The sequence below is a fragment of the Crocuta crocuta genome, unplaced genomic scaffold (genome assembly GCF_008692635.1).
Source record: "Crocuta crocuta isolate KB4526 unplaced genomic scaffold, BGI_CrCroc_1.0 scaffold348, whole genome shotgun sequence".
Taxonomy (NCBI): domain Eukaryota; kingdom Metazoa; phylum Chordata; class Mammalia; order Carnivora; family Hyaenidae; genus Crocuta; species Crocuta crocuta.
The window spans coordinates 1,668,522-1,689,240 of NW_027529573.1; the positions used below are offsets into that span (position 1 = coordinate 1,668,522).

At 55.0% G+C, this 20,719-nt stretch overlaps 1 protein-coding gene across 7 annotated transcripts in view; it reads right to left on the minus strand.

Annotated features, from left to right (window-relative positions):
• OSBP2 (oxysterol binding protein 2) overlaps positions 1-20,719 on the minus strand; it is a 181,125-nt gene that overhangs the window by 10,852 nt on the left and 149,554 nt on the right. For all 7 annotated transcript variants that reach the window (XM_077761585.1, XM_077761586.1, XM_077761587.1 and 4 more), the window contains 9 exons: positions 11,670-11,862; positions 10,924-11,041; positions 8,661-8,712; positions 8,273-8,419; positions 6,893-7,138; positions 4,020-4,140; positions 3,630-3,733; positions 3,458-3,553; positions 3,194-3,378 (listed from right to left, as the gene is read on the minus strand). In XM_077761585.1, coding sequence (XP_077617711.1) covers positions 3,194-3,378; positions 3,458-3,553; positions 3,630-3,733; positions 4,020-4,140; positions 6,893-7,138; positions 8,273-8,419; positions 8,661-8,712; positions 10,924-11,041; positions 11,670-11,862 — 1,262 coding nt within the window. The remainder of the gene's footprint in view (positions 1-3,193; positions 3,379-3,457; positions 3,554-3,629; positions 3,734-4,019; positions 4,141-6,892; positions 7,139-8,272; positions 8,420-8,660; positions 8,713-10,923; positions 11,042-11,669; positions 11,863-20,719) is intronic.

Consider the following 20,719-nt stretch of genomic DNA (forward strand, 5'->3'; position numbering starts at 1 on the left):
GACGCAGGGCTCCGAACCCACGAACCGCGAGATCATGACCTAAGTGAAACTTGGACGCTTAACCGACTAAGCCACCCAGGCGCCCCTCTCCTTGGTTTTCTTAAATTTCACTATGGTGCAGTCAAGGTGAAATTTTTGCTTTATCTCTTGTCTCTTGAATTCTACCTACCTTCAACCCAAGGTCTCCCATCTCTTTGCTTTTATTCTGGGAAACTTATCTCCAATATTTAACTATTTCTCTTTCTCTTCCATTTTTCTTTCATTCTTTTCCTTCTGGGATTTCAATTAAACTTTATTTTAGTGGTTATCGTAGGAATTACAATATGCATACTTCACACAACTTACAATATGCGTAACAAGAAGTTAATGTGCATCTTGCCCTCCTTCTTGGCTTAGCACAAAGGTGTTTGAGAAGTTTCCTCCCATTTATCCCTCTTCCTACTTATGTGATCACACAGTTGTATTTTTTGGTTTAGATTCCAAACAAGACTTTGCTGTTCTTATTTACTATTGACTTAGGTTCACATAGTTTTTGTTCTTCATTCGTACATCTCGGATCTTCCCTCCAGGATCATTTTCCTTCTGCAGGAGGTATATCTTTTAATACAGTCCTGCTGGTAGCAAAAGGAGTTTCAGTCATAGTCTGAAAACGCCTATTTCAATTTCATTTTGTAGAGGTGTTCTCACTCGGTGTATGATTCTAGGGCGGCGGGGAGTCTTTCTGGACATGGAAGATGTCATTTGACTGTCTTCAAGCTTCCACTGTTGCCGAGGAGGACAGAGCTTTCTGTCTGCCCCTCCTCAGAAAGCAATACATGTCTTCTTCAAATCTGGCTGTTTAATATTTCCTCTTTGATTGAGTGTCACAGTTCCACTGTGTGGATTTGGTGTGGAAAATTCTCTGCNCTATGTTTAATACCGTTTTCATTGTGGGTTTTGTGTGGCAAACCTTCTGAGGCTATTTGCCTGATGCCTTTTGTTGTTGTTGTTGTTGTTGTTGTTATGTCCTCATATTTAAACGGTAGCTTGGCTAGTTAAAAATCCTAACCTTTTAATTTTGTCATCTTCATTACCTTGAAAATATTACTCGAAACACTGGTTATTGAAAGATCTGATGTAAGGGTGCCTGGGTGGCTCAGGTCCGACTGAGCTAAAGCGTCTGACTGAGCTAAAGCATCTGACTTTAGCTCAGGTCATGATCTCACAGTTCGTGGGTTCAAGCCCTGCATCGGGCTCTGTGCTGACAGCTCAGAGCCTGGAGCCTGCTTTGGATTCTCTGTCTCCCTCTCTGCCCCTCCCCTGCTCATGCTCTGTCTCTCTCAAAAACATTTAAAAAAATTTTTTTAACAAAGATCTGATGTCAATCTGATTCTTAATCCTTGACTGTAATCTTCTTGTACTCCTCTCTGGAAGCTGTAAGAATTTTCTCCTTGGTATTCTTTTTTTTTTTTTTTTTTTTAATTTTTTAAAATGTTTTATTTATTTCTAGGAGAGAGAGAGAGAGAGAGAGAGAGAGAGACAGCGTGAGCAGGGGAGGGTCAGAGAGAGAGGGAGTCACAGACTCTGAAACAGGCTCCAGGCTCTGAGCTGGCAGTCAGCACAGAGCCCAACGCAGGGCTCGAACCCACGAACCGCGAGATCATGACCTAAGTGAAACTTGGACGCTTAACCGACTAAGCCACCCAGGCGCCCCTCTCCTTGGTTTTCTTAAATTTCACTATGGTGCAGTCAAGGTGAAATTTTTGCTTTATCTCTTGTCTCTTGAATTCTACCTACCTTCAACCCAAGGTCTCCCATCTCTTTGCTTTTATTCTGGGAAACTTATCTCCAATATTTAACTATTTCTCTTTCTCTTCCATTTTTCTTTCATTCTTTTCCTTCTGGGATTTCAATTAAACTTTATTTTAGTGGTTATCGTAGGAATTACAATATGCATACTTCACACAACTTACAATATGCGTAACAAGAAGTTAATGTGCATCTTGCCCTCCTTCTTGGCTTAGCACAAAGGTGTTTGAGAAGTTTCCTCCCATTTATCCCTCTTCCTACTTATGTGATCACACAGTTGTATTTTTTGGTTTAGATTCCAAACAAGACTTTGCTGTTCTTATTTACTATTGACTTAGGTTCACATAGTTTTTGTTCTTCATTCGTACATCTCGGATCTTCCCTCCAGGATCATTTTCCTTCTGCAGGAGGTATATCTTTTAATACAGTCCTGCTGGTAGCAAAAGGAGTTTCAGTCATAGTCTGAAAACGCCTATTTCAATTTCATTTTGTAGAGGTGTTCTCACTCGGTGTATGATTCTAGGGCGGCGGGGAGTCTTTCTGGACATGGAAGATGTCATTTGACTGTCTTCAAGCTTCCACTGTTGCCGAGGAGGACAGAGCTTTCTGTCTGCCCCTCCTCAGAAAGCAATACATGTCTTCTTCAAATCTGGCTGTTTAATATTTCCTCTTTGATTGAGTGTCACAGTTCCACTGTGTGGATTTGGTGTGGAAAATTCTCTGCTGTTTGCTCTTCAGGTATGATTTCTTTCCTTCCGGACTCTAACCATAAGGATGCCAGACCCTGCTTTCCAATGTGACAGGCACACAGCTGCCAGGGGATCTTCCTGACACTCAGAGCTCTTACGGGCTCCCTGGGCTGCCTGAGATGCTGCTCCAGGGACTCATCCCGGGTCATGAGGTGATAAGCTGTCTCCCTGTTAGCTTCTGGTCTTTTCCGGGTTTTGTCTGTCTGAAGCATTTATTTCTTCTGACCTGGGTTCAGTTGATTAAGCCTCCCCAGTGGAATTCTCAAATTCAGTTACTTAATTTTTCCTTTGTAGAGTTTCTCTTTTGTGCTCTTTGTAATCTGCTATGCTGTTTTTTATGGTTTTCTGTTTCTTGTATTTATTTTCACATTTGGTTTTCATTCCTTGGACTGGGGGGACTCTGTCCTTATCAGTCTGCTTAAAGTCTCTGCAGAGGACTCACTACCACCCAAGACCGTCACGCTTACTTACAGTTGGGTGTCTGGCTCCTACCCTGGGATGCCACCCTGGGATGCGTGATACGGTCTCTGCCTCCATGTGGACAGAATCCTCCCGACCACAGTGCCTGCTGCTCACTTCTTGTCTGGCCAGGCAGGGTCCCCTGCCTCCCTCTCCCCTCTGCCCCTGCTCTTCACCAGCCCCGCAGCCCCACTCACGGGAGCGGGTACTTCTTCCACAGCAGCTTGGCCGGCAGTGTCTGGTACACTGTCTTCTGCTTCCCATCCGAGCTGGGGCTGCTGGGGCTGCTTTGCACGATCTTGGCGCACTCCATCTGTTCATCCCATGAGCCTGACAGCACGTAGTGGGCTTTGCCTTGGCTGTCACTCACCACTCCTGTCACCTGTGGACATTGGCAGACCGGCATAGGCATGTGCCCCCCCTCCAGGCTCCCTAGGACTCTGAGACATAGCCTTGCTTACCTTCCGGGCAACCTCTTTGGAGAAGTAGCTGTAGGGCAAGAACTTCAGCTGGCACCGGTCCTTGGTCTTATGGTTCACAATCTCAATGTCCCCTGTCTGGTGGGGGAGGGAGGGTAGTGGTCAACAGCCCACCTCCAGGCCACACGCCCCCTCCCTGAGGGTACCCCCTGACCTGGTCAATCCAGAGTTTGCCCACGATGATGTTATGCACAGTTGAGGTGCTCTTCCTCCAGACGTAGTGATTTCCACTGGCCTGGAATTCTAAGTGGATGGCACCTGGAGGCCAGATATAGGGTCGGAGGTCATGGCTTGTCCTGCTAGGCCCCAGCCAGCCTGCCTGCCCACAGTCCCAGGGTCCTGACAAGTGGAAGCAGTATTCATGTAGATTAGGGACAGGACATAGGCCAGGGAGGCATCCAGGAAGCCTGGGGAGGTGGGGGGCAGACTTGCAGAGAAACTAATGTCACTCCTAGAGGCCCCAAGATGGCTTCTGGGCTGGCAAAACCCTCCCCCTTATCCAGAATGTCTTTCTGTCCTGGGAGAGCACAAGGCTCTAGCTCACCTAGCGGCATGATGGAGAGGTATTTTCCCCGGAACTTGCTGGAGATGGTGATCTCCTGCCAGAGGCTCCAGCCATGCTTGGAGAACACGTAGTGTGCAGCTGATGGTGGGTGGTGGCTCACCTGAGACCAGACCCACAGGACATGAGTGTCTGCTGGACACAGGCACAGGCCTGCCCCCAAACCAGCCATCAGGGACAGCCTGCCCTGTGCTCGGCATGAACGGCTCTATGGCCCTGGGAGCAGGACTGGCTGCTTCTCTAGGGGCCACAGACCCATAGCAACCCCCGGGAAGGATGGTGCTCTGAGTGGAAAAGCAAGGGTGTGGCAGCGGGACCAGCCTGGGTGGCTGTCCTGGCCTTGCTGTGATCAAGAGAAGAGGGCTGAGGCATCTCTGTGCTGGACTTGGGCTATGAAATGGGGTGATGACAAAGCCTGGCCTCAGGGATGCACCTGTGACAGGATGTGCTAAGGGCTGAGAAGTGAAGTGTGATGCTCTACTGAAGGCTTCTGTGCCCACTCTCTAGTTAGCCTCCCCACTCGCCTGCAAAGGGGAGCATCTATGCCTTGTTACACGGGAGGCCCAGGCTGAGGGGCAGAGTTGGAGCCTGCCTCCCTCCTGGCCAGCAGGCTCCAGCACTGGAGTCCACATTGGTGTCCTGCCCCGGCCTGGACGGCAGTGCAGCAGGCTGTGCACATCCACACAGGGGCCCCCAGTGCCTCCACCTCCCTTTCACAGACACCAGGGTGCCCCTGATGGCTGTCCCACCTGTCAGGGCACCACCATCAACTCCCCCTTATTTTTTTCCCTTCATTTCTGTGGCTCCTTTGGTCGCAGGGTGCTTGGGCTCAGCCTCTCCCCAGCCTCCTCCCTCCCTAGGGCAGCTGGTTACTGTATCATGGCCTCAGGCTCCTGCCCAGGCCTCGCAGCCCGGCTCCCCACTGGACACCTCCACTCAGGTGGCTGTTTGGACTGACCAGAGCTCCTAACGTGCCCGCCTGCATCTCTCATTATCTCCTGCCACCGTGAGTGGCACCTCACTTCCTTTCTAGTCTCTAAAGCACAGGCTGAACCTGTCAACCACTCCTTGTCGCCTCTGGCCAGGGCCCCACATGCCCTAGAGCCCACCCACTGGCAAACTCAGGGACCTGATTCCCAAGGGGCTGGCCCTGGAGCTCTGTGTCATAGCTTCCTGCTCAGGCCGATGATCTAGTATTTGTTTGTTTTATGTTTATTTTTGAGAAAGAGAGACAAGGACAGAGCATGAGTGGGGGAGGGGCAGAGAGAGAGGGAGACACAGAATTTGAAGCAGGCTCCGGGCTCTGAGCTGTCAGCACAGAGCCCAACACAGGGCTCCAACTCACCAACCATGAGATCATGACCTGAGTTGAAGTTGGTCACTTAACCAACTGAGCCACCCAGGAGCCCCAGATGATCTAGTTTTAACAGCTTCTCATACCAAATGCTTCAGAGTCCTCCCTGGCCTTCTTTCTTGTGTTCCTCCCCTAATCCTTAGCAAATCCTGGCTGTTCTTTCTTTAAAATATATCTAGAATCCACCCCTCCCCCTCACCAGGCCACAGTGGGGGGTGCAAAGCCTATGAGGGCTTCACTCTCTGCTGCACCCAGGGTGGGGGGCATAAAACAAGTCAGGTGTTGTGATTCCTCCAGCTGCAAAGCGGAGTGGAACCAGAGGACTCTGGCTGCCCGCCACCTTCCTCTCTGACCTGTGTGCCTTTCTCCCTCTGTGCCTCAGCTGGATTTCTAGAGGAGCCAGAACCATCTGACATACACAGCCCTGTCCCTTACTGCCCCCCTCATGAGAACAGGCGCCCCATCTGCTCACTTCTCAGCTGCCTATATAGCACCTGGTGCATTGTGGGCACTTGGTCAACTCTACTGAATGAAGAAATGCGTTCACTCAGAAATTCAGGCCAAGAACACTGGGGTCATCCTTGCCACCTTCCCTTCCTCCTGTGCCCTGTCTCCCCACACCCAAAGCATAAGCAAATCCCCAGACTCTGCTTTCTAAGCATACCTGTGCTCTGCCCTCCCCCTCCCCTCTGGTGTGGCCACCACAACTACCTCCTGTGGGGCTACACTGCAGCCAGAGTGCGCATTTTAAACTAGCTACCAGACTGCAATCTCTGCTTTCTGAGCTCAACCCCAGACCCAGAACAGTGCCTGGCACACCACTGACGTTCTGCAGCCCCACCAGGGAAGCTCTATCTTGGGTGCCTTCACACAGCACCTGCCTGGGTTCTCCCAGCACCCAGGGAGGCACCAACAGAACCACCCCTCTTCAGAAAGGGGTGCCAAAGGCTGAGACCCCACTGCTGAGGCTCCCAGACTGCAGGGCCCGGTTTTGGCTCTGCTCCGTGGGGATAATACACATCTCTGTGGGCAAGGCATGGAGAAGGGATGGAAGCAAGCTGACCTCGCCTCCCTCCCCAGACAGGACCCCTGGACCCCAGAAGCTCCTCACACCCCAGGCCTGCACCATCACTGACCAGGGTCCCCACAGGGCACAGGCTCCTCTTTGCCTGCCCCCTTCCCCGCTCTAACCCACCAGGACTCCCTGAGAGCACCCTGCACATGTCCCTCGATGGCTCCTGCATGGCTCCTGGCCGGGAGAGGCACCCTCCCTTTCCCGGCACACCGGCCCTGACTGTCCTCACCAAACTGTCTCTGGGAGGCCTGCTGGGATGGCATGCTCCCGGACCTGCCCCTGCTGCAGGAAGCCCCGCTGCTGCCTGGACCTTGGCCTGGCCCCATGGGGCAGCGGCACGTCAAGGTCAGAGGCCGGTCCCGTTTGTCTCGCCCTGCCCCCCAGGCCTGGCAGGAGCAGCTCAGGCAGATCATGAGTGGGCCCCACCTGCTCACAGAGGGAGCGCAGGCCCATGTCATCAAGGCGGTCCAGCTCGAAGGTCTCCCCCAGCATGGGGTTGAAGGGCTTGGCGATGCGGTGCACCGTAGTGGAGTAGGAGGACACGGAGAAGGCGGCCACCAGGCACATCTGCTCCACCGAGCTGGTGCAGTGCACCGCCTTGTCCAGCAGGTGGTGGTACTCCAGGTCCTCTGTCAGCCGCTGGAGCATGGACAGGGGCTCGTTAAAGTTGACCTGCAGGTGGGCAGGCAAGCAGGTGGTTAGGCTGCTGCTACCGGCACAGACCTGGGGTGGGCACAGCACCCTTGCCTTCCTCAGATGTTCGCAGACTGCTGCTCAGATGGCCCCTTCACCATGAGGTTCCTCCGACGATGCTATCTATAGCCGTGGCTCCATGCACTCACCTCCCCAGCGCCTCCTGCCTCAGTTTCCTCCACAGCCTCACCACTTTCTGACCTGCTGTACCTTATACCCTTTCATGACGGTTACCATCACTTTCCCGTCCTAGCATGTAAATGCCATAAAGGCCAGGATTTCTCACTTGTTCAGCATTGAGTCATAGAATCAGGTGGTGAGTGAGTGAATGAATGAATGAACAGATTGTGGGTTTTCCCCCTTATTCTGAGCTATTATGCAAGTTTTCTGTGGATGGCCCCCCACCTTGGCCTCAGACAAGGCAGAGTCACTCACCATTGTGCTGCTGGGCTAGGACCCTGGACCAGCCATTGGGCAGGGTCTGCCCCTGTTCTCTCCTTTCGTCCTCCCAGACACTGTTATGTGGGCACTCTTATTCTCCCCACTTTGCAGATGTGGACACAGAGGCTGGAGATGTGAAAGGGCTTGTCCCGGGGCACACAGTAAAACCAAGTCTGGCCCAGAGCCCCCAAACTCTTCCTCCTGGAGATGCCATCACAGCCTGGTGGCATGAGGATGCTAGCCCTGCCCTCAGCCCGCTCTGTGACCTTGCTGGGGTGGGCACCAGGGGCAGCCCCCACCATGGGGGAGGGGAGGTTTACCCGTTCAAACACAAGGTCCAATCCTGCCCCCCCCCCCCCCCCCCCCTCAAAAAAAAAAAAAAAAAAAAAAAAAAAAAAAGAAATCAGGCAAGGGAAAAGAGCAGATGTATAGGAGAAAGAATAGAGTCTGAAGGGACAGAAATGGCAAGTGCTNTAAGGTCGGGACAGCCAGGACATCGTGAGGCCCTGTCAGGTGCAGAGGCACTCTGGGGCTCCTTGGCTCCTTCCCTCAGAGCTTGAGACCTTGGCTCTTGGGGGGGATTTTGCACTTAACACAGGCCATTACTTCCCATGCACGCACAGAAAAGAGCCCACCAGGACCCACTGAAGCTGCCCTGCCCCAGTCCCCTACCGGCATGGGGATCTTGGAGAGCTCCCGGCCGATGCAGTTCTTCATGATGCTCCAGAGATTAAGGCTGTAGTTGGGTTTGTCAGGGATGCGGACACGTCTCTTGACTTTGGGGGGGCTCTTGGACACAAGTGAGGCGCCATCTAGCACCTGCCGGAGAGGCAGAATGTGCCTGTCAGTGGAGGCCAGCGTGTCCCTTCAGCCCTCCAGCCTTGGCCCTCACCTCTACCCAGTACAGAGGGAAGACAAAACTGGCCATGGTTGGCTCAGGGCCAGGCTGGCTCTACCTGAACCAGGGGGAAGGCAACCAGGGCACTGAGCCCACAGGGACCCTGAGCCCAAATTGCCAGCCTGCCCTCCAGCCACCCTTGGGGTCCCCCCTCTCACTCACATTGTCTGATGAGGTCCAGTCCACGGAGCCTGTGGTCCCACCCTCAGCTTTTCTGCAGGGAACACAAAAGGGGGGGCAAGTTATTTATAAAACCTGAGGCTTCCTGGGGATGTGGCCATCTTCTATGCAGACGCTTCTGTGAGGTGCCAGGGACAGCCCATCCCAAGGCTGCTTCTCCAAAGGGGCATCTCCAGTTTGGGACATTCAGCTGGGCTGAGGGGCCCTGGGCAGCGATATGGAGGGGCTCCCACCCACTAATGCCCTGTGGGAGGAGCCACTCAAGCAAAGTCCCCTGAGGTCCCTGCACACAACCCCCTCCTGGGACTGGCTGACCCAGGACCCAGATGACACTGGGGATGGCCATCTCCCTTGGCTGAGCCTCCTAGGGCTCTGTAGGCCTCTCTGTCACATGCAGACCCCACTGTGTCCTCACTCTCTGCTGGTCTGACTCCCACACTAGACTGAGGTTCCAGAAGGCAGGACATGGCTCAGATGCATCCCTGTGTCTGTGAATGTTTATGGTGAGATGGTTGGCCAGAGCAGCAGGGGGTGCCATGGTCAAGATGCCCAGGCTCCAAGGGAGCTGCAAGGAAGAGTGACCTGGGCCAACTGGGGCAGGGGACAGGCACTTGGCAGTCAGGGCCTCAGGGAATGGGAAGGATTCAGTAGGTCACTGGGGGAAGGGGAAGGGCACCAAGGATCAGGGGCCACCTTGACAGAGGACCTGCATGATGCCCACAGTAGGTGCACCACCAGGGAAGGGGCTGGTTTGGGCCTCGGGGCCGTGTCGGGAACTTCAGGAGCCAATGAAGAGTGTTGAGTACAGGGGTCATCTGCTTGTTGGTGTGGTGGCAGCAGAGGGGCCTGAGGCTGTTGGCTGAGGTGTGGCAGGTGGCCAGGATGGGGGCACAAAGGAGGAGGCTGAGCCCAGGCCCCTGGGGACTGCAGGTATGAGGGGAGGTGACCCAGAGAGATCCAAGAAGGTGAATTGCGGGTAATAAAGTGAAAGGAAATTCAGAATGGCCAAGCCAAGCTAATTTTGAGAGCAATATAAGCAAATTTTAAAATACTATTGGGAAATGGAATGTTGATAGACCAGAGACTCTGGGAGGGGTTAGAAAGATCCGAACAGCCCTCTCTCTGGAAGAAACCAGGACAAGAACATGGTGACACATGTTGGTCCACAGATGCAAAAAAAGGAGCAGCCAGGGGTTTTTACCGGCCTTCATGATCCCTGGACTAGGCTTCAGGGAGTCTATCCATGGAAGGCAGCGTGGGACGTGATGGGCAGCAGAACAGATTCGGGGAGTAAGGCCACTGGGAAGCCTGTGCTTCCTCAACCACAAGGGGCTGAGTGTCCTGCCTGAGGGCAGCCTGTGAGCAAGCCCGGAAAGATCTGTGAGTCTGATATGCCCCATGGGGGAAGGTGGCAGTGGGCAGCACAGGCTGCGGTCAGTTAGGTCACTGTTCCAGGACTTGGAACAGCAGCTCCTCCCCAGGTGGGGGCAGACACCGGTTGGGCCCATTGGCCACCTCTCTGGCCCCCAATGTCGCCAATACTCACCAGCCCTTCTATTGTTAGGGCCTGAAGCAATGTGATGAGAATAAAAGATCCTAGTGAGGGAACTCCGAATTAGAGATAAATCCATGTTCAAGCCCCAGGGTGCTCCCTGGCTGCCCACCCATGTTTCTGCTTGTCCTACACCAGAATGATTCCACCATGGGCACTTCCTGAGGATCCTAGAGTCTGACAACAACGTCCCAGTTACTACTGTGCTTTAATGGGTATTCAGAAACATCCTAAAGAGCAGGTTTTTATGAAAAAATGAAACCAAGGCTTGGAAATAGGAAAAAAAAGGTTGGGGGGGACTTTCTGCATCTCTCGTCTATTCTGGAATGCTGATGTACTGGAGGGAGTGGTTGGGACTGTGTGTAGCTCCTGAGGCAAGAATGAGCAGCTGCTGCCTTCCAGGCCCCAGCCCTTAGGTCCCGGACCCAATCCCCACCTCCTCTGGCTGGAACTGGATCCAGCCACGGCCCTGTTCTCCGGCTCCACTTAAAATTAAACCCTGATTCAAACACTATTTGGACATTTTGGATCAAAGGAAAAACAGAACAAATCTAACCAAAATATAATCTGGAGCGAGGCTTGAAAGAAAGCCCCAGGAACAAAGAACAGGTAGAGGGTAAGAAGAACAAGGCGGGGAAGGCTAACCCTGCGAGAGGCTCCTTCCAGGGCAGCAGCCCTGCCTGGAGAACCCACCTGTCCTCCTTGGCCTCGGTGATCACAGTGATGAAGGATGTAGAGTCTTCCATGGCGTCGAAGTACTCGGTATCTTCATCTTCCTCACTGTCCTCTCCTTTGGGAGTTAAGAGGCTTCCTAGAGACACATGCAAAACCACCACCTCATTTTGCAACTCTGAAAACTCCCTTGCCTGAAGAAGTCCAGAGCCCAAAGGATACTCCCCACTTTGGACCCTACTCCTTGGCCCCCCTGCTTGGCCCCCTCCCCACTCCAGTCACCTGGTCCCCATTAACCTAGCTGTGGCTTCCCTCCCTCCCCTTCCTGGAATGAGCTTCCTTCTTGGTGCTCTGGCTCGGAGGCCTCCCTACTTCTGGAAGCCTCCCCTGATCTCTCAACATGCCAGTCAGTCTGTCTAGGGTGAAGCTTCCCTTTGACGGACCCCCTTCCTGGGGTCCCTGTCAACCCCAGGCCAAGCCCAGGGCAGCCCTGCCGCAGAGGGCCAGTTGGGCTCACTGGACTCTTCTTATGAGAACTAGAACCTGAATACAGGGAAATAACTGCCCTTTGAGGGTGGCTGTGGGACATACAAAGCCACACAGGCACATCCAAATGTGGGCACATCAATGGCTATGTGTCTTGGGGGCCTGTATAAGCAGAGCCGGCTGGCAGAGAGAGGAGTCGACAAAGCACCAGTTGGATAGACAGAGGCTAAGCAGCCCAGAGCAAGGGACCTAGCCAGGCTGGGTGGCCCTCACCCACTCACCTTCACTGAAGCTCTTGGTGGGGTTGGTGGCCCGGCCGGGGGCACTGCGGAAGGCCCGTTCGAGACTATTGTGCTGCTTGGCTAGCTGCTCAATGGTCTCCTCCAGGTGGATGCGCTGTTCTTGCTCATACTGTAGCGCACGCTGCCATTTCCGGCTGTGTATCTCTGCTAGTTCCAAGAAGTCCCTGCAGGCCTTGGGAGGGAGGAGTGACAGTAAGGACAGGGCCCAGGGCAGCGGGCCTGTCTGCCCCTTCACCCCACCTGCCCCCACACTCCACCCGCCAGCTGTGGGCCAGTGAGGAAGGCCCTGGGGTACTCTCACCCCTCCTCCCTTAGTCTGGGTGCTCAAAATCACCTTTGCTGCCTCCTTTAGGTGCCATGGGGACATGGGGACCCTGCTTTCTCAGAGCCAGCCTGGGGACTGGCATCCGCCGTGGCCAGCGTCCCATAGTCAGGATGCCATCTGAGAACACCAAACCCCGGTGTGGCTGGCGGATGCTGCCGCACCAGCAGCAGTGGGGGATGCTGGGTTTCTGTACGGTTGGGGCCCAAGTTCAGCTGCTGCATCCTCACTGTGTGCTGGACCTGAGGTCTGTTATGACCTCTGTCCCCACTAGGCCCAAGACCTGTGGTGTTCAGGAAAGTCCCGGCCTTTGGCACAGAAGGAAGGAAACCCACATTCCACTGGACTTCTTTTAGAGAGGTAAAGGGTCTTGTCTGGCAGAGGAGCTGAAACTGGACATTTCCCCAAGGTGGCCTCAAAGTTTGTACCACATAACTCTGCTTTTAAGTAAGTTTCCCTCTTCAAACTTGTGGCCTACATTGACATCTAGATTCTTTTCAGCTTCTGAGGTCCATAGGTGGTTCCACCACACTCTTAGGAAGCAGGGGTTGGTCATTCTGCCCCTGTCATTCCAGTGAAGAGGAGGGCCCTGGGCTCAGTTGTCCCTGGAGGGCAGTGAGGTCCAAGCCAATAGCCTCTGGATTTGCCCCTTCTGGACTCCTTCAATGCAGTAGGAAGAAACATATATCTTCAGCCCAACCCGTGCTGCTGGTCTCTGGCTGCCACTCCCCAGCTCTCCCTTCCCACTCCTGCTGCACCAGCCGCGGAGCTCCACATGCCTTATATGCTGTCTGACCCCGAGGGTTAGAGTTGCGCTTTTCCGGAGGGAGAGAGGCACATAGCCCCTCATCTGTGACATAGGGACAATGCGGCACTATCTTGAGGGCGGTTGGGAGGAATCACAGAGGTCCTGAGCAGCACCTGGCCAAGCAGCACTCCATAGACACTCCCTTGGGGACACCACAGGCATTGGCGCACCTGCCTACTGGCTACTTGGCTGCTCAGACTTCTCTCACGTCTCCCCTAGGAAAGGCTCCTGTGCCAGCTCAGTCAGGTCCCCCCAAACACTCCTACCCCCACCCCCCAATCTCACGTTCGCAAAGTAGCTTCTCTAGTGACTGTGCCAGTTTCTCTTGGGCTTGCAGAACCCCCAAACTCCTCAGTGGCTCCACACATTTGCTGGGTGAGTGAACACCCTCCTGAGGGGTGGATGTCGGGCCTCTCAGGAGAGCCGAGAGGGACAGTGCCTCACCAGAGGGGGCAAGCTCCTGCAGGGAAAGGCTCAGCCTGGGACCCAGAGGCCTGGCTGCCCAGCAGGCCCCAGCAGGCATATCACTCCTCAAGCCCACCCCCTTGTGCCTTCCCACCTCTCTCATTTCCCCTCCCCGCACTCACGCAGAGTGGGCTGGGCCAGGCTTCCTCCCTGAAGCCCCTTCACCTCCACACGCGATCCTAAAGATGTGATGGAGGCCCAAGGGAACCAGCAAAATATAGTGAAAAAGGCTTGTTATCAGGAGTGGGAAGGCCTGGGTTCCTGCACAAGCCACTCTGTCTCTCTGAGCCTGTGTCCTGTGACACAGAACAGTAATATCAAATGGACCCTGTGCTTGCAGTTTCCCTGCCCAGCTCAGCCCAGCAAAATCCTTGAGGTAGGAGGAGTAGGATCATTCCCAGTTGACAAATAAGGAAACTGAGGTTCAATTTCCAGCAGCTGCCATGCAAGGCTCGGGGAAGGAGGTGTATTTGCTCTATTTCAGATTCAGGGACTTCCCCACCCTCTCCAGAAGGTTCCCGCTTGGCCATACCTAAGCCACTGTAACCTGCTTCTCCAGAAGGAACACAGATTTATACTGGCAGGGTGGGGCAGGAGTTAAATCCTTATGAATTTAACAGGCTCTGGAGACGGGAGAGGCCGCACCCAGGGCAGCTGCAGGTCCGGGGCTATTTTGAGTTTGCAAATTATGGATCTATGAGGCTCCTCCCTGGTGTGGAGTTGCATTCATGGTCTATCATGCAATTTGGGGGTGAGGCCACGACTGATTCTGCCACTCCCTGCCTGTGACTTGGAGCCAAGCCTTCACCACCCAGGTCCCTACAATGGCTTCGGGCCTTGTCCCCGGTCTCTGCTCCTTCCTCACCACTGCAGGCCTCAGGGTGGGGACCTGACAGCCATGTGGCCATTCCAAAAGCCAAAGTAGAAGGCACCTCTTTGCTGGCTCTGCACCAGTGGGTATAGGAAGCAGAGGTGGAGGGTGGGGGGCAGAGTACCCCTCTGGAATCCTGAGAAATGGGTTGGTAGAGACTCCCCTCCACCCCATTCCAAAGATGGTGAAACTGAGGCTCTGAGGTCACACAGCAGGAGACAGTAGACCGAGACCCAGAAGCCAGGTCCTCACCCCCAGAGTTCAGTCCATCCTGAGCCGCTGCTCCCTTGAGACCCCTGTCCCACATCCTCCTTGCCTCCCCATAGCCCTAAGCTCAGCCATGGTGCCCAGTCAAGTTAGTCTCTGTTCACTGACCCCTAACACTGCAGGGGTGCCAGCTGACTCTGCCGTTGGCCCGAGCAGCTTGCCAGGCCCCACTGAACCAGGTGCCCTGTGTATGTCAGAAGGAGGCCCAGTGCTGCTGGAAGAGCACCCTCATTTCCCTGGGTGGGCACAGGTGCGGGGCACACCACTCCAGGAAAGCCTCTTGCCAGGTCCCTGAGACTGAGGCCCAGGGAGAAGGGGCTGCCCAAGGGACGGGCAGGATGGGCCCCAGAGCCGTGCGTCCCCCATAGAGCCAGACCTGCCTGTCTTGGGGTGAGGGTGCAGAGGCCTAGGCTGTGCTATGCACACAACCTTTTTATGGGCAAGACACACAATAGGTGCCTCATAGTTTTCTGGGTTCTTCTCGATCCGTGGGTACTCTGCCTGGTGGCATGTTGCCTGCCCCCCCCCAAGACTAGCCTGGCAGCGGCACCATACCCCTCACCTCCACCCTTGCCCTCTGCCAGCACTGCTCCTTCAAACCTGCCGCCGTCACTCTCCAGCATCCCTCTACAGTTCCTGTCCTCATCTCTCTGTCACTGGGTTTTAACTCTAATAGGTGCTTTGATATCATGTAGCTCATGGCATTTAAAATAAGACTGGTAAAAGAGCCACAAACAACAGTATAAAACAGCCGCCAGAGGTCATGGTAACTACCTCTCACAAATCCATGTCAGAGGACTTTGGTGGCCTTTGGGCTTTCTGGCTACAGAAGCAAAGGGGGAAAGATGATCATAGTGTGGGGATGATTGGGCTCCCTATCTCCCACCCCTGATGTTCTGAGGTTTATGAGCTCTAAATACTTTAGAGCTTTTCTTCCAAAGGCAAATGGAATATTTGGTGTATTTTGTGGAATAGCTGACATCCTCTTACAGACCTGGCCTCAAATCCTCTCCAGCCCCATCTCCCGGGGTCCCATCCTTCCCCACACAACTCACATGTGGCCCACCAGGAGTGCATCATCCTCGTCTCTGGCTCAATCCCAAGCACACCTGCTTATTTCTGATGTCAGCCCTACCCCCTGCATCCCACACATCTACTGAAGGTCAGGGCTGTCGGGGACATTCTTGCAAGCACTGAGGTAGCTGTTTTAATAGCATGACGAGGGAAGGAACGTAGGCTCAGGGAGGCCAAGGCACTAGCCCAAGGCCACAAAGCAGTGAGTGTAGGACCGGAGTCCAAGTTCCCATGGACCTCATCTGCAGGTCTTCCAGGGTATGGAAGCAGCACTATCACCATCTTGTAAAGTTGGATATTTATTAATGCCTCGGTGCCCCTTGAGGGATTTTGTAGCCTTCCTGGAGTGGAGCTGGGCTCCTGGAGATGCTCACTAACAAGGATGTCAGGGAATAACTCTGTTCAAGCAACAAGACTCAGCCCCGGCTCCACGACGCCTGCCTCCCAGCACCCATTCTGGCAGCTGGGGACACTGCCCACATGGCCAGGGCTGCTGGCTGATACCCTGGCTGTGTGTGACCTCCACCTTGCCACCACAGGACCAAGGGCGTGGAGCAACAGAGGGACAGGAAGTCAAATCCCCGGGACAACTGGGACCTTATTTGGCTAGCCTGGGTACAAGGAGATCATGGAGTGTCATAGTTACCTAAAGGGGAGGGCAGGGCAGAAGCTGCTGCTCCCCAATATTAAGGGGCTCATGTGGCTGGACCAAGGCCTCTGCCACTGCTCCTAGCTCATCTGCGATAGAGGAAGTGCCACGGTCACTATATGGGCTGTGGGGAGCTCATCCACCCCTTCCACCCTGATGTGCCTACCTGGTGTCCATCCTCAGCTCCCAAGGTTTCCTCTGCCGCTGCCCACCTTCTCCAGGCCCCATCACAGCCACGCTGCAGAGGGAGGCAGGCGCTGGCCTGGCCTCGCTGCCCTGGAATGCTGAGCTGGTCTGTACACTGTGTGTTCACTAAGCTGGATTAGGCCTGGGGCCCGCCAGGGGGCTGGCTGGGGACAGCTTCCGGGGCCCAGGGAGGGGCCTGGCTCACCCACACCCTAAACATGGTCACATTTCCCCTGAGGCTCTGCCACAACTCTCAGAGAGCTCATGACCAGCCTTGAGTAAGAGAGGTGCCCTGGCCACACTGAAGCCCCTTCCCATACCATACATGCTCTTAAATGATGCAAGAGACAGGGAATGGACAGAACCAGCAGTCTCTTGGGCCTTGGTGTCCTCGTGGGAAGAATAGAGGGCTGAACCCCAAGACTCCTACAGAGTTCCTGATTCTATGGCCCATTGGGTGATTGCCCTGTGGGTGGAAACAAGGTTCCAGTCTCCAAGCCCTGCCCCTTCCTCCTACCCCCAGGGCTGTGGAAACGGTGCCCAGTGGGGTGAAGAGGTGCAGGGTCCCGTGAGCAATGCAGTTCTACCTCTGTGTAGAGGGTGGGGAGCCTGCCAAGCTGCCCCAAAGCAGAGTGAGAGCCAAAAACCCCAGAACAGAAAAGGCAGCCCCCCAAACTGGGGCTAGCTCTGCTCAGCAACAGGCTCGGGGGCCAGCTTTTCCATGCTTTTCCATGCTCTCCTTTCTCAGAAGTCTCGCCTGGTGAAGGGGGCTGTTAGGCCTGCCCACCAGAGCTGTGTGAGCTCCAAGGGGAGCTGCTGCCAGTCATCCTGACAGGGATCCAAGGGGAATGGACGCAGTGCCTCTGAGCTGGAAACCTTTGCCCAGCTGTGCCCAGGAGGAAGGAGGGCAAACTCTAATCGCTTTTGTTCTTCCTAATCCTAATCCTGACAATGATCTCGCCACTCCCCAAATATGGGCGGGTGAGCAGGGCATGGGGTCAGCCAGCCTGGGTCCCGTGTCTGTCCTGCCTGTGGCCCCAGAGAGGCTCTCAAGCTCTCAGGAAGGTCTGCAGAGCCAACATCCTGCCTTAAGCGGCTACTTGGAAAGCATCAGTTCCTGTGCGATCACTGCCCTCCTAGATATGGGCTTGAGGAAGGCACCAGGGGACTTCTGGATGCTGGGGCAGGTGGCCCTTGGGCTCATGGAGGAGGTGGGGGGATGGGGCAAATGCCCAGAAGTTCTAGGCTGGGTAGGTTCCTTGGGCTGACAGGGGCCAGCTTGGTGACTGACTCTGATTCTAGCCATCAGCACACAGCGAATTCTGGTAACCATGGATGTAGGGAGGATGGGAGAAAGGGCCAAGTTTCCACCTGCAGCCAGCTAGTACGACCCAGATGTCTGACTGCCATTTCTGGTCTGCAGGGACCCTCAGGCTTTGGGACCCCCAGGTGTGTTGGGTAGCTGCTCCCCATGCTGCTGGGGCTGAGGCTGCCTACCCACCATCTACCCCACGATACTAGCCTTCACATGACCAGCATGACTGTGGACCCGCCTCTAACTAACCTGTCATCATAAAAGTGGCAAACAGGAGGAAGTCGTGCAGAGTTATGGTCTCTCTGAGCCACTCTGCATGTCCAGAAGTTCACCCCTGGGGACATGCTGAGATCAACAAGGTCTCTCTCCACTACTCCCCCCAAGAAGCAGTAGGCTGCCCTCAGTATATACCTGCTAAAGGCAAGTAGGGGGAAATGTCGAGGTTCAGGCTAGGCCTGCATGGGTCAGAGGCCACCACAGCAGGAGATACACAGACAGTTCAGGCCTCCAAGGCCAAGAGTGGGGACCCCTGAAGCCAGGACAGTAGGGCTGGGCTAACCTGGGGCTTGGGGGTAGAGTCCCTCTGGGTCAGGACCAGCCAAATTGCCATGCTGGGTATTCAGCACTGTCCTGGCCCCCAGAAACCAAGCCTCTCAGGCACTGGGCCAGCCATCTGCCTGTTCCTGCTCCTCACACAGCACTTGGAACAGACCGCATGGCTCAGCTCACACAGGGGCGAGCCCTTCCCAGACACCGAGGGGACAGTTATGGCTTCTCTTTGATGTGACTCACTCATGGCATTGGGGAGGCAGCTTTTCACTTCAATTCAAACTTTAAAATAGGCCTTTCCACATTCAAAATAGTTTACCCCTTGCACACAGGAACCAGCACCATCTGGCCACCAGTTTGCCAACCGATTTTAAACAGTTATGGAATCTATTTTTATTCCTCTCCCCAGGCCCCAAAAGAGCAAGCTGTCAGGAGCAGAACAGTGGTCAGCTGGATAGGAACCTGCCTACAAGTCGCAGAAGGACAAGGGAGGGCAGCTCCCCTCACCGCTGCTCTGTTCGGGTGGGCACAAGGACCCCTCTGCCAAACTGGGCCAAGAGAAGCCTTGGAGTGTTTCCAGCAGCAAATAGCTCCGATCTGGGAGTTTATTTCTGTGATGCCCCAGATCTGAGGCCTTGGCCGAGTGCTCTGAGCTGCTGCATCTATATCTGCATACATCTCCCACCTGGCCTTACTTGCCCCCATTTGTGCCCACCTGTCCCCCGTCTGCCCCCACCTGTCCCTGCCTGCCCTGCAGTTTGCTCTTACAGCTCCCTTCAACTGGAGTTGGGGGCCAACTCCGTCCCAGTGTGGCTGTACTGGGTGTCGCCCTCCACAGGCTTTCTTGCATCCCTGCCACCAGGACCCACACCCTCATCCTGCTCAGCCAGCTCTAGGGCAGGCACCAAAGGGTGTCCCTGGTGGGCCTCTTCCTTCCTTGGTAAACTGAGAGCCCCAGAGTGCACTGTCTCATCAGGCCCCTTTGAGGTAGGCCTGATGGGCAACCACCCTCTGTAGACCAGTACCACTTCCTGCCCCTACTGGGCACCTTTGGTCTTTGGTCTCCTGTGGGGCTCATCCACTGCCCAGTTCTGCTCATTCATTGGCTGTACCAAACTTGTTTCTGGGAAGGGCCCTCCTGCATCCTACCTGAATCCGTGGGACTGACCGCTGAGTCCATGTCTAGCATTGTGAGGGTGGAGGTGGGGGTCAGACTGCAAGGGCCACCCATTCCTCTGGTGGCCCATGCCCATACCTTGCAGTCCCCCCAGTCCCCTGAGAGCCCCAATTTTTCCCTTCACAACTGATCTGCTGGCCCTACCCTCAACACACAGAGCAGCCGGGCTAGCCACGCCAGCTCCTCGCCCACCCTCCCAATCTAAGCCACTACCCCACCATAAGGGACAACAGGGGACTGTTAAAGGGGATCCAAGCACCTGCCCCTGCCTCCCACGTAGCCCATTCTCCAAGCAGCAGGGGGCTCTTGCTAAAACATGAGTCCGATCATCATCCTTGGCTGTGGGAGCCTCATTCAGAGTGGAAAGCACAGTGTTCTCCCTGAGCACACAAAGTCTCCTGTGAGCAGCTCTGTCTCCCCAGGCCTCCCCTCCATGACTGCCAGCACTCACCCCGGCCTTGCACCGCTCCAGGCCTGCCTGAGAACCTAGAACTGGCTCTTTCCCCACTTCCCTCCAGGTTCTCCTCCCCTCTCCTCCAGAAAGTCTGTGCCTGGGACCTCCTACACCACCTCACCCCACCCCTCCGCCTGTTCTGTTTCCTCTGAAGGTCTTTCTGCCTCTGACATGCCCTATCATCTGTGTGGTTACATCTCCCGGAGGGGATACAGGTACTATGAGGCTGGGCTTTGTTCCCTGTGTGCCCAGGGCCTAGACCAGGGCCTGACTGGATTGTGGAGGGATCATGGAGGGCCTCTTGTGCCTCAGTGTTCACCAGCAGCTGCACATTGCCCTGTTGCAAAGTGCTCAGTGGGGGCACGCTGGGCTGACCTAAACTCATAGCTCCTAAGGGTCTTGGGGTGGTCATGTGGTTGGAGGAGCCAAGTCCTGAGCCCCAACATGAGTCATGAACTCTAAGGAGCTACTCACAGCTCAAGGGTGGGAGCTGTGTCAGGAGTAGTCTGCTTTGACTGGGGGCAGCCTCCTCACTGTGAAGGCCTGGAGGAACAGCCAGTAGGGAACAGAGGCTACCAGCCCACGGAGGGGGTCAGCACTGGAGGGGGATGACACCAGCACCTGCTATGCAGCTCTCAGTGCCTTCTAATTGGACTGTGGCTGCCAGGGCTCAGAGGATGGGCTGTGAGCTGGTGGCATGAGGAGGTCCCCGGGGCTCAATGGCAAAGAAGGGGGTCTCATGCAAGTCACAGAAGCACCACTTCCTCAGCCAGAATTCACTGTCAGGGACCTGTGGAGGAAACCTGTTTCCACAGGCTGGGGGAGGGGAGACTGGCATTCACATCACTCCAGGCTGGCCTCCAGGATGCCTATGGAAGGTTTCTTCTGCTGG